Source organism: Taeniopygia guttata, chromosome 13, assembly GCF_048771995.1.
Source record: "Taeniopygia guttata chromosome 13, bTaeGut7.mat, whole genome shotgun sequence".
In the NCBI taxonomy this organism is placed as follows: Eukaryota; Metazoa; Chordata; class Aves; order Passeriformes; family Estrildidae; genus Taeniopygia; species Taeniopygia guttata.
This window is the reverse complement of record NC_133038.1, coordinates 468,819-482,110: the sequence shown is the minus strand read 5'-3', so window position 1 is coordinate 482,110 and position 13,292 is coordinate 468,819. Positions and strand designations below refer to the sequence as shown.

The window sequence follows — 13,292 nt, the reverse complement described above, 5'->3', positions numbered from 1 at the left end:
GGTCTTTGTTAGAGCTTGCTGTAGGTTTTCAGCACTCAGCTGAATAATGAGCACACTGGCAATACTGTATTTCAGCTAGATGTTGAGACTTGCTCCCAAACAAGGTTCAGCTGCTGTTGGTCCTGTTAATTTCTCTAAATTGGTTCCAATTAGATTTTAGAAATGACCTGCAATAGAATTGAAAAAATTCTCATTGAGCAATCTGTTCCGGTGAAATGTGTCCCTGTCAGTGGGGGTTGGAATGAGTTGATCTTTAAGGTCCCACCCAACCTAAGCTATTCTGTGATTCTATGATTCTATCAAAGACAAAACCAGAAATTTATGACCCCAATTTTCATGGTTGAAGTGAGAGCTGGCTGGGTCCTTTGTAGACTGCAGAGTCATGTTTGCTTTGCTCAAAGAAAGCACATGTGGAAAGGTGTGTGAGCAGCTGAGAGAACATGAGGTACCTGTGAACCATGGACCTCTTTAGCTAATGTTCTCATTCCCTGCATCCTGGGGAAGAACATGTATGACAGAGGGGTGCAAAATTAGTTCCTGATACAGTTCTGGATCCTGAGAGCTGCTCTGCATATGAACACTTTCAATCAGGAGCAATTCAAATGCATATAGTTTTCTTCATAGTAAAACAGCCTCTATTTCACACAGTGTAGCATATTATGGAATATAGTCTCATTTGGAATAAACACACCCACAAATTTATACCAATTTGGCTAATTTTGTTTTACTTAGGTTAAGTTTTAGATGAGGCATCAGTTCCATAACGAGTGATCTGGGCTGAGCATTCAAAAAGCCTTGAAGAGCAAGTGCCTTGGAGCCAGCAGTTTCCTGTCGGTTTTGAAATGAACACTAATGTAGGGGATTTCTGTGTTTTGATCATCTCTTGCCTCTGCCAGCAAATTACTCGGAACCCCTGAAGCTTTGCTGCACAGCAGAGCTGCCCTTCACAGCAGGGTGCACCTCAGAACCCACCCAGGGAATGGAGCTCCAGCAAATGGCAGTGGGAAATGTTTGACTCTGCAGAACTGTGGGTTTAGTTTTTTCTCTGGTTTATTGTTGCAACTTTCCAGTAAACTTAGTGCCGTTCACAGAAAGAATTTTTTCTTTTCCCTCCTAAGAGGAAGGAGATGCTATTGCTGACACATTTGTGCACATTTTTAACTCTATCCTTCAGAGAATCCTCTTCATCACTGAACAGCAAGAGCAGGAGAGCAGGAGAGGTGGGACACAACCCGTCCTCCAGCTCTCTGCAAGAGGAATTTTGCTGTTTGGCTGGGTGGATTTTCTAACACAAGCAAGAAACCTCAGACCAGCCTACTCCCAAGCTTCTGTAAGCTGGGTGATATCATGCAGGAATAAGGAGGTATGATTCATCACCCAGACAAAAGTCAGCCTGTGTAGCCTCTGTTGGTGAAGGGAGGCATTTGGGAGGAACACAGAGTGGGGGAAAGCTCTGCTGGTATTGGCTGCAGCGAGACCTCTCCTCCCTTGTGTTTCAGGCTCGAGACACAGCATGTAGACTGTACTCATGCTGCTGTATCCCAAAGCTGCAGGACAGCTCAGGAGCCCATTTAAAAGCCACAGCTGTGACCCCTGTCCCGGACCAAAGCCCAGAAAATGGGCACAGCAATGAGCCAATCACACAAACCTTCCCATGTCACAAGCAAAGAGCATTCACAGCAAATGGCACATAAATCAAACTTGCAGAAACCAGGCAGCAAAAAGGTGCTCAATGAAACTGAACTTTTTAAACAATGAATCCTTTGTTAGGCCCTTTTATCAAGTGGGATATTCTGGTCCAGCCCTTTCCAGGAAGAAAAGGAAATTTTACAGATATTTGGAGATTTTTTTCTCAGCTTCTGGGGCACATGCTCTGCAGCTCTGCTGACCACCCACCCCACCTCCAACCCACCACTGTATGCCTGCAAACCATCCCATTAAACAGTCACTGGCAGCATAGACATCTTCATGGTGCTCCAACAGCTGTACCACCGAGAAACTGAGATCCTCTGCAGTGCCAGGTGCTGCTCCAGAGACTCCTGCAAAGACACAGTAATGTTGGGTACAATGGCCATGAAGGTACTCTGAGGGCTGGAGCACCTCTGCTGTGGGGACAGACTGAGACACCTGGGAGCATTCACCTGGAGAAGGCTCTGGGGACAACTGAGAGCCTCTTTCAGTGCCCAAAGGGGCTCCAAGAAAGCTGGAGAGTGACTTGGAGCATGGGCCTGGAGAGACAGAACAAGGGAGAATGGCTTCAAACTGATAAAGGGCAGGGGTAGATTGGATATTAGGAAGAAATTCCTCCCTGTGAGGGTACTGAGACCCTGGCCCAAAGCAGCTGTGACTACCCCATCCCTGGAAGTGTTCAAGGCCAGGTTGGATGGGGCTTGGAGCAACCTGGGATAGTGGAAGGTGCCCTTGCCCACACCTCAATTCACACCCATGGATTGAGATGCCATTTCAGGTCCATCCCAAACGAAACCACTCTGTGATTCCGTGATTATTTTCTTAGAAGTTTATCTTTTGCCCAAGTGATGACTGTGAAAGATTCACAAACTGCTTTAAACCAAATCTGATTATTTCCTTGAACCTTTTTCTCATTCGAGAGACTTATTGTAATGAATAAAACAGTCACAACCAAACGTTTACTGACCTATTGCATCATTTTTCTTCCACTGCAGAGGATGAAACTGCAGTGAGGGGAGCTTTGAGCACACCGAACGTATGCTTTACTACTAGTAAAGTACTGCAGCTTCACCACTGCGAGTAGTCACTCCGAACCCCACTTATAAAAGGATTCAGGGGGAAAATCCCCCACCGACAACCGAAGGCGGGCTCGGTCCGTGCCGGGCTCGGTCCGTGCCGGGCTCGGTCCCAGCCGGGGGCGGGCTCGCTCCGGGCCGGGCTCGGTCCGTGCCGGAGGCGGGGTCGGTCCGGGCTAGAGGCGGGCTCGGTCCGTGCCGGGAGGAGGGCTCATTCCGTGCCGGGAGGCGGGCTCGGTCCGGGCCGGAGGCGGGCTCGGTCCGGGCCAGAGGCGGGCTCGGTCCGTGCCGGGAGGAGGGCTCGGTCCGTGCCGGGCTCGGTCCGGGCCGGAGGCGGGCTCGGTCCGGGCTGGAGGCGGGCTCGGTCCGGGCTAGAGGCGGGCTCGGTCCGGGCTGGAGGCGGGCTCGGTCCGGGCTAGAGGCGGGCTCGGTCCGTGCCGGGGGGCGGGCTCGGTCCGTGCCGGAGGCGGGGTCGGTCCGGGCTAGAGGCGGGGTCGGGCCGCCCGGAGGCGGGCTCGGTGCCGGGGGGCGGGCTCGGTCGGTGCCGGCGGGCAGGAGCTGCGCTCGGCAGCCGGAGCTGCAGCAGTCCGCGGGCAGGGAGCGCCCGCCGCCGCCGCTATGGCCCACTCGGTGGTCCTGCGTGGCCCTTCGCCGTGGGGCTTTCGCTTGGTGGGCGGTAAAGATTTCAGCGCCCCGCTGACCATCTCCAGGGTGAGCTCGGAGGGAGCGGAGCGGAGCGGGCGCAGGTGATGGGCGGCGGGCGGGTGGTACCCGGAGGCGGGCGGGCTCTGCCCGGGCCCGGCGGGTAGCAGCGCTTGGGCTCTTTGAGCTCCAAGTTATTCTATAGACACTCAATACACTCGAATAAGTGTTTCCCTCTGAGCTTTGCACTGTTTCAGCTGCTTTTCCCAGTGTTACAGCATTCTCCATGCTTTAGTTTTTTGGATGTTAATTCATAAGGATCTGCTTTCAAAGTTTTTAGTGTTCACAGGGTTTGGATTTGTGCCCTGGACTGACTTCACAGGCTGTTGGGGTTTTTAAGGAAGGCATGAGTTAAGTCAGCAAGAAGTTTCTCTATGCAGGCTGCAGTGTTCTGGGGTCTATGTGGGCTGGTAATAATTACTGTGTAAGTGTACTCACACTTATGTTTGACCTCACAAATGTGTATTCTGGAAAATTCTTTGCTAAGACACCACAGATAGCTTGAAATAGGCTTTGTGTGTAGATGTATGTGAAAACAAGCCATCCCCCATGCAGGAAGGCTGGCGGCGAGGTGGTGTGATGGGCTGTGTGATGGATGAGGTGCTGTGTGTGAGCCGGGCACTCTGCTTTTTGGGCACTCTGCTTTTTGGGCACTCACGTTTCCATGGCCGTGAGGCTGCCATGGCAAGGGCTGGGTGCCCTGAGCTGCTTTGCCTTTCCGGCATGTCGGGCTCTCTAGCATTGCCGAGCTTCCCCGGGCAGCTGCTGCTGAAGTTCTGGAACAAACACTGAGTGCATTTGAAAGGAGCTGTAACTTAAAAATACTGTTGTAATGCACACAAGCTGTTTGCCGTCTTTTCATTCACCTATCTGCCAAAGCTGTGACAGAAAAGAGAAAACGCATATCCTGAGTTTTGAAGACATAATTATGGAAGAGAGTGTGTTTTAAAGGGATTTAGTTTGTCTTAAGTTCAAACATGTCTATTGCATGGCTTTGTTTCTGTTTTTGCTTTGGCCTGTCCCTTTCCAAGTGCTCCAGTGAGGGCTGTTTTAGAGGAGTAACAGGAGGAGATGGATGGAGGAGAGGGAAGGCCAGGGTGGGGCTGGCTGTGTAGCACTTGGGGCAGGTGTCCACACAGCTGGGGTAATGTGCTGTGACAAGGGGCACTCGACTTTTGGGGTTCAGCCTGAGCCTCCTGGACATGGAGAGTTCTATTTCTCTCCCGGTAACATGGGATGTATCAAAAATCACTTCCCGGCAATTGTAGAAATGTTCTTGTTGTAGAAGTGAACATCTGAACTTAGTAGAGGGAGCCAGTTTTCCTGTTACTTAGGAAAAAAAACCACCTGGTTTAATATTAAACAGGAAAAACCTAAGTCTGCTTCTGCCTAGATAGGTGGCTTGCCAAATTTCTTGTTTGATTCAGCAAACCTGGGAGGTGTGAGGAGGATGATTCTCCTCAGGCCAGTCTTGCTGTGGATCACCAGGAGTTGTAATGCAAGAAGCAGATGTAGGGTGTTACTCCTTTTGGCAGCCTTTTAAATTGGATCCTTTTTAAATTCTGTTCCCACTGAGGAGTGGGCTGATGCTCTGATGTGCTGTACTCTTAACGCCTGCTCCCAGAGTGTGGTAAACAAATCACTAAGATGTAAATAGAGATGTAGGGTGCTCTGCTTGGCCTCTAGTCTCTAGACACAAGAAAAGACCTTGCTTTGCAAATAGTGCCTGAAAATGTTAAAGCTGGGGAAGAATTATCTTCTCCTACAGCGCCTGGCCATGGGGATGCAGGAAGGAGCTGCTGGAGGGCTCCCTGGGGAGCCTGGGCTTTGTTTGGTGGTGGGTCTGTGCAACCCAGCTACTGTGCAGAGGACTGATAATGGCTGTTGTGGTGCCATATTCCCTTTTATTCTGTAATTGTCCGGGAAATCTGTCCTTTCTGGCTTTAGATCTTGGCAAGGGGGCTGGGGGCTTCCCGTCTCCAGGAATGAGAAGCCTCCATCCCCTTTGCCCAGCCTGACTCATGGCAGGAGATTATTCTTGCTAATTGTGGAGGCTTTTGGCTGACTTCTGCTTCTCTTCAAAGTGCCTTTCTTCTTTAATTTCAGTTTTATTTGTTTCATACTAAAATGCCATTAAATTACAAACATCTTTGGAAAAGCAGAAATTCTGCCGGGAGGCAGGACCACACTCTGATTCCCACATCCAGCTGTGGGCCCAAGATGCCAACATGTTCTGGTGTGCTGGGCTGCCTGAGGGATATGGTATTGTTGTGTCCCACTGCTGGGCCCAAAGGGGGCTGAGGATCAACGTGTCACAAGGTGTTTGGGCTGTACAGCTCTGTGAGTATCCTACCTGGACTGGTTATGTTGAGAAATCAGGTTGCAATTTGGGATTTGAGGACTCCAAGGCCACCCACATGCAGCTCTGGGTGCTGGAGGCTGGAAATAATGAAAGGAGCTGCCAGGTTGAGCTGAGGAAGAGGCACAGTGGTGCAGGGCAGAGAGGTGTCAGGTAGGGGACAAAGCTGAAGGCAGTCCACAAAAGTGTCTTGTGACAATATATGGATCAAGAGATAAATGACAATAGATGGATTTGGTAGCATGGAACATGACAGTGACCCTGTCCTGCTTTGGGATGGAACTTGGCTAGCTCACAAGGATTTACTTTGGCCTTTTGCCCCTGTGAGGTAGCTGTCTGTGCAGGTGCTGGTGGTATTCAGTCTATCCCTGGCAGCTGTCTCAAATAGGCTCATGACATTAAGCAATGGTCTTTTTCTTTTGAAAACAGGTCACTTCCCTCTGTGATTTTGTAAGTCTTAAGTGACAAGGGGTATAAGGATCTGATTGCTCTGCTGAGCAGCTGATGCTGAACTCTGCCCTGGAGAGGCCAGGGCTCCAAGTGAGGTGTTGAGTTCCTTGGTATTAAATGCAAATCCAGAAGGGCATGCTTAGTGCATCTCTCTCATGCAGTCACATGAAAAGTTAGGTGTGCTATACCTACCCTTTTATCTCCTGTTTCTTCCTGTATATTCAGGAGGACCCATATGAGCAGGGCTGGAGTTTGCTGGGCTGGTCTGGGGGGCATGCAGGTTTGGGGTCTGTTATCAGCACAGTGCTGGAGGGGATTTGTAGCTCCAGGCTATGCTTTTGGGGGGAAACACAGTTTGTTTTATACCCAGTGTTACAGTGAGCTAACATTAGGTGTAGGACATCACATCATTAATGGTTACCCCTCCTAATGATATTAATAGGGGCAGGAAATGATCCAAAAGATCTGCTTCGACTTGACCTTAATGACGTGACAGAAAGTGGTTTTAAGATTTAAAAAAAAAATTTCTGGTAGCTGCTTTTGCATCGTGGAGCAGGCTAATACTGGGTGCTAGGTTTGCCCTTTGTGGGAAAGGGGTTCCCTGAGGCTCTTACTCCAGTGAAAACATTCATTTTGACCAGAAGCCATGGCTCAGGAACAGGAATGGGATAACTCACTTGGCTGTTCTCAGTGTTGTGCTTGCAACCACATGAGTGAGTGCTGTGGTTCTGTGTGGGATCGCAGCTGATCTGCCCCTTGCCTGGGATTAAAAGATAATCAGTCATTAGCGTAACTAGAGGAGCTGAATGCATTTAATCACTTAAACTTGCTTGTCCTGCTCCTGGAGCAGCTGATGTCATCCTCTGCCCAGTTCTGCCAGTGTTAATCCATGCACTTGCTGTTTTTGAAATCATAGATAAACTACTTGGCTAAACAGATTATTGACAAATGGACCAATTCCAGTATTTTTTGAATGAGATTTTAATACAACTTTTCCTTTATCTGCTGGTTTCAACATTACCCGCCGGTCTCTAGTGGAGCAGCAAAAATGCAAGTTTCAGCATTGGCTTGAAACTGTAACACAAGAAGGATGAGAAATAATTGGTCTGCAATCCATTATCCAGGTATTGTTTGAGTTAAGGTTGACTTTTAAACTTAAGCAGCTTTCACATTTGAGCAGAGACGTGTCCTGCTAAAGGTTAGGATACTCGAGAAAGAATTCTGCTGAGGAAGGAATTCCAGTAAAAGTGATTTTGTTGACTCTGTCAGGGCAGCCAGCAAATGCCCAAGTCTGTGCTGTGATCCTGTGTGAATGCAGAGAGAACCCACTCAGTGGTGTAATATTTGTGGAGGCCTGGGAGGTTTGTTCTTGTGTGGGTGGGGATGGCTGAGCAGAAGGGGCTCCCCAGAGCGAGGGCTGGGAGTAACAGGTTTGGTTACCCCAGGAACTCCGCATGTGTTGGTGTAGAGGGCAAGGATCAGAGGCAGCAGCAGCAAAAGGAACAGGAATTTTGTCTCTGAGACAAGTGAGGAGAATTTCAATTTCCATAAGGTTGTTTTTTGGTTTTTTTTTGGTTTCACATAATTCTTATGTATTTGATGGTTTATTAGATGGAAATGATGCACTCTCTGTTCAGAGCTCCCAGATAGACTGGAGAAGCCGCTCTGTGTTGCTGAATCCCAAAACTACAGCCCCACCTGATTTCTGCTGACTTTTGGTGGGTTTGCTGCCTGTGTAGAGCTGAGTGATGAAAGATGTCCCTCGGTTGCATAGTAAAGTTGTTATAGTATTTCAAGTGGGATGATTATTTCAAGTGGAAGGAAATACTTTTGCTAGTCAGTTTTTGTTTTTCTCATCATTCCTATAAACTCAGGGCTGAGAGGTCTGGGTGTTTAAGTGTGAAGCTGTGCTGGCACAGAGCAGTTAATCTGAGCTACAGATAAGAACAGAAATATGTCACAAATATATTTGCTGCTGAAGTGTTTCTATTGCTGAGGCTTTGTTTAATAACTGAAAGAGAAGAATAAATGCTCCTGCTGGTCAGGAGACAGTAATAGTGGAACATACTGGAATGAAAAGCTAATTCTAATTACCGGAATTAAGCACACTGATAATCCCGAGTGGGAAAGCAGGTGGAAAGAGTGATTCATGTAGATCATTTAGGCAAGGTCTGACCTTGGGGAAAGTTAACAAAATAAACCCAGTGAAAACACACCAGGCTTCTGCCAGGCTGGACAAAGCAGCATAGGTTCATTGTCCCTGGGTATTTGGGATTAGGGATTTCTGGGTTTGGGGTTTTTCTTCCTTCCCCCTTCTTTTTGTTTTAAATGGTGGTGATGTCAGTCTTCCTTGAAGATTGAAAGATTGCCTGTTGGGACAGGTATTCAAAATTATTTTGTAGAAGTGTGCACTTAAATCCACTTGATAGCGTGAGTTAAAGGGAATAGTTAGATAACAGGCTTACTAGAGCAGCCCTGTTGGTGTAAGAAGCATACAGGGGGAATTATGTGCAATTATTCTTTTTTCCCTAAACTTTTTTTGCTGTGTAACACAACAGATGGTTATAATCCCGGTCCTCCTGAAATTGATAATCTTTTAATTTTAATACAAATATGTCATTATGAATTGTGTAGAATTAATGCAGAACAATATAATTAAATTTCATTTCTGATAGCTTGGGGATGAAATACATGTCACAGGAAATCCTAGAAGGAACAATATAGTATTTCTAACTGGATTTGTTTTCCAGTTTCTGTGGTCTCAAAATGCCTTGAGTTGTGGTTCTCAGATACCAAAACACTTAGTAAAAACATTTTTATTTTTTAAGTCATCTGTAACCACAGGTTCTAAAGTGTGAAAGAAAACAGTAGCTCTCTCAAGATCTAGCAGTGTTGATAGAAAAGCTTAAAACAAACAAGTTCACAGAAAAATACTCTGCTTGATTTGTTATCAGTGCCAGATGTGTGCCAGAGCAAACCCCGTATCTCACTGAGCTTGTTCGTGTAGTGGATTTGTACACAGCCCCTAACACCCCACTTGCCCCAGGCCCTGGTAGATAAGGTTGTGTTTGGTTTCTACTTCAAAATTTACACAAAAACTTCAAGCAAACACAGGTTTCACTATGTTACTTGAGCAACAGCAAAGATGTCAAGCCACAGTGTGGCTTTTGAGGAACTTTTACAGCCAGGAGAAGTCCAAACAATCCCTGCTTTCTCCCCTCAGAGAACACAGCTCTAGTTTTAAAAAAAATTAAAAGTGGTGTTCAAGAGGATTTCAGCCAATGAGTTTTCCAAACACCATAAAGATGCCTCACAGCCACACTCAATCCTTCTTGACAACCAGAGAAACTTGCATTCACACCCATTAAGCCTTAAGTAGTTTTACATGTTGTGTGGATTGATAGCAGATTATGTGGCAATGACATTTTACAGCCCAACCTTCAGAAAACAAAATATACCAGAATAAAGAAGATTATTTAAAGCAGTTATTCTTTAATTATTAGATGTGGGCAGTGCTAAAAGAGCTAAAAAAGAAGCTGTCTTGAGCAGTTGACTCCAGGACTGGTCAATAAAAACAGAGGAGATTGTCAGAGGGGAGGTTTGCAGGAGCTGACACTTCTCTGAATGCTGTTGTTTACCATAAGCAACAAAACACTTCAGAAACCTTTAATATGTGTAAAGATTCCGGTCCAAAAGACCAAACCCTGCAAAATACTTGACATTCACCATTAAAGCAGCTGTGTAGCAAAGGTGCAGATCCCTGCACCCTGTGATTAACACCTGAGTGTGCTGCAAGAATGAAACTTCAGGTATGCTCACCAACTGGATTAAACTTTTTATGTTGAAGAATTTTTTCGTCTTTGGAGATCACTCTGTGTACATTTTCCTTTTGATAGGAAGGAAAGTGGCAGCCTGCTTTCGCGGCCAAGAGGCAGATGCTTTGGAAGGCAAATTCTAAGCAGTTCCTCCATGTCTTCTGCACAGTGCTAAAGGCTCACTCCTGAGAAGGGCTCAAGAAGCCCTGCTGCTTGTTGAGGGGTGTCTGAGGGGGAAGAGTTCACTGGGGAGCTGGCTCCTAAACCCCTGAAGGAGATGAAGCAATTCTGGCCATAAACACTTCTGTGGTTGTGCTCAGTCTGGTTTGTGCAGTGGTGCTCTGAGCACAGCACACCAGGGGCTCACTGGTGTCCCCAGGGCAGCTGTCCCTCCCTGGCCTTGTTCCCAAACAAGGCAAAGTAATCATAGAGCAGATTGAAGTGTAGTAGCAGCCATATTCCTGAATTGGGCTGTTCTGTGCAGAACCTTTAACTTGTCTTTGGAGGAGGGGGTAAGGGGCTCCTGGTGGCTGTGACTGTGGAGAGGCTGCCAGAGCTGTCTGCCCGTGGGCTGAGCAGGAGAGCTGTTGACAAGATACACCAGATGATCCTTGTGGATCCCTTGCTTGTTTTTCTCAGTACACATTCTGAGGTCTGCACATGGGTTAGTGGCTGGTTGCTCTAAAACACTTGTCCAATTTCATCGATTCTCGGCCTCTTCTTCTTTTACAGAGACCTCATTTTGGGCTAGGTTAGGATCTACTCTATGAAACTCTTTCTAAATTTGGATTTGGATCCATTAGTACTTGGATTCAAAAGGATTTTTGACTGTCTTGCCTTTTATAATACTTGTACTCTGATTCTTTCCCTTCTATTGTTCTCAGCTTGTTTCCTTCAGTAGTTAAATGAATTCAGATTGCATGAACAGTGTTCTTCATGTACTGGGCTGTGAGCTTATCTAAATAATGTCTTGATACATCAGACTTTATATAACTAGAAAAATGCAAACGGATTGGCAAGGAATTCAAGGCAGGATGCTTTGAAAAGCTGAAGAGAATCCTGGGCAAGAATGTTTAAAGGGTTTAGGGAATTTATTTTAATTAGTTAATTATTTGACTCTTGGTTCTTCTTGTTTTAAAAGATGTAGCTATGTAAGATCATTCCCTACCCCATAGCATGGAACAGACAGGCTTTGTTTAAAAGCTGAGAATTTTGTCGCACTATCTTGAAAGTGTGTCAAAGACTTTGAGTCCTTTTGATCACAGTTGCAGAACAGAAAATTCCCCCAGCCTTGCCTACAACAAACTACCACTGATTTAAGAGAAGAGTGGTGTGGTCTGTGTAGGCTTGTTTGGGATTGCACCTTTTAACCCATTAAATCCTGGCTTTGCTCACTGATGGTATGCATTAGAGTAGCACTTTCAATAAAAAACGAAGATGTGGCAGAGATAAAGCTGCCTTCCTTATGTAGATGGAAATGGCCTGAATAGGCACCTTGTGTTGATTTGGATAAAAAATTCTGTGAGAATAAAGACTAACTTGATCTTTCCCATGGCTGTGCTGAGGCCTTGCAGGCAGTGAGGAGCTGCATCCCTCATCTTTCAGTCCTGACACAGGTGACCTTAGATGCAGGTTTCTGGGGAAAAGAGTAGAAATAAAAAGGGATTAAGTTAATGTTACAGATTAACCTTTCACTAAACTGTTGATTGTGTCAGCTTGTGGTGTTTGCCCAATTCTAAAGCTGGCTTGAGCAAAGCTGTTTCTGAGTAGAGCCATCCTTGCAGTGGGCAGGGCTCCCATCCCTGTGATGGCAGGGGGTGCAGGAATGGGGATTTCACCCTGCTTTGAATGCAGTCCTGGCTTCCTTCTGTGGCCAAGCTCCAGGGCAGACAGCAGAACACTGTGTTTCAAGAGCAAACTTCTCTTAGTGCAAATAATCTTACTAAATTAGACTGCACGGCTCCAACACCGACCAATTTAGGTTAAGCACGAGGCAGTTGCCCCAATATACTTCATTTTAATGGCCTGTCATTGTCAGATGCCAGCACTCAGTAAATGATAGTGATGCTCCAGTGGCCAGATAAGAGAGCTGCTGGCTTTGGCATTATCCCAATCTGTTTCATAGCATTCAGAGTGTCTGCTTGGCTGGGGAAGGGGGCTGCTGGAGGGTAATTGCCTTAGAGGAGAGTGGAGAGATGGATGATAATCATGGAAAAAGCAGCGGGGAATATGATTGGAAAATTTTCCTTTTAAAAGTTGGTTGTATTTATTGAAATAGAGTTCCCTGGTGGATGATTTGGCAAAAGGCATAGTGTGGAGGTGATGCTTGCAGTGCTGTCACTGAACCTTCTGTGGTGACTGAAGAGGCAGAGGACAGTGAAAGAAGGGCTGTCCACTGGGAGTTCTTTCTTTAAATTTGTCTTTTTCTTACTGGAACAATAGAGGGGGTTGAGACAGACACCAATATTGGACCTCTGGTCTTTTTTGAAGCACATGGCTATATGGAGGACATGGAAAGATGTCACAAATGAGACATATCCTGAGGGGATTAGGAAAAATAATATTCTTATTAGAAAAGGGGGGGAACGTACATTCTGGCTCCCTAGAGGAATAAATCCCTGCAGGATGCACCCTCCACAGGCATTCTGTGTGGGATGGGGCTGCTCTGGGATCTCAAGAGCCTGGAGCTGTTTACCTGGGGCACTGCAAATACCTCCTTGTGCTCTGCTCTACAATATCATTGCTGGGCAAGTGCTTTGTTTCTTTTAGTCCTTTCTGTTTATAAGCATTTTGAAGCATCTTCATTTTTTGAGAGAGAGAAGCGAGGAAGCAGTTGCTTATTTATGTGGAGGGGTTAAACTCGGAGGGTTGTTCTTTATTTAATTTTGGGAGAGCAGTAAAGCTGGCAGGAGTGCACACCACATTCTCAGAGCGGCGGCCGTGCTGTGCGTGCACGGCTGCCTTGGGCAGAGAGCACACCAGAGCTTCTATGGGCATAAAAGGAGCTGTGAAAACACAAGTGCCAGTGACCTCCCCAGCACATGGACTGGTTCTGCACATATTTCATGCTTGGTTCCTTCCTGCTGAAAATGTAGCAGTGCTTAGGTGGTGGGTAGCACTGGGATCTGCCCAGACATCTCATGAAGAGCTTGTCACAGCTTGCTCCAGCCCTGCCATGGTCCCCAGTGACAGGTCCACTGC

General features: G+C 46.7%; 1 protein-coding gene across 1 annotated transcript in view; it reads left to right on the top strand.

Annotated features, from left to right (window-relative positions):
• Positions 1-3,291: 3,291 nt before the first annotated feature.
• The window catches only part of PDLIM4 (PDZ and LIM domain 4), a 47,871-nt gene continuing 37,870 nt past the window's right edge, over positions 3,292-13,292 (top strand). The window contains exon 1 of the mRNA XM_032750830.3: positions 3,292-3,476. Coding sequence (XP_032606721.1) covers positions 3,384-3,476 — 93 coding nt within the window. The 5' untranslated portion in view covers positions 3,292-3,383. The remainder of the gene's footprint in view (positions 3,477-13,292) is intronic.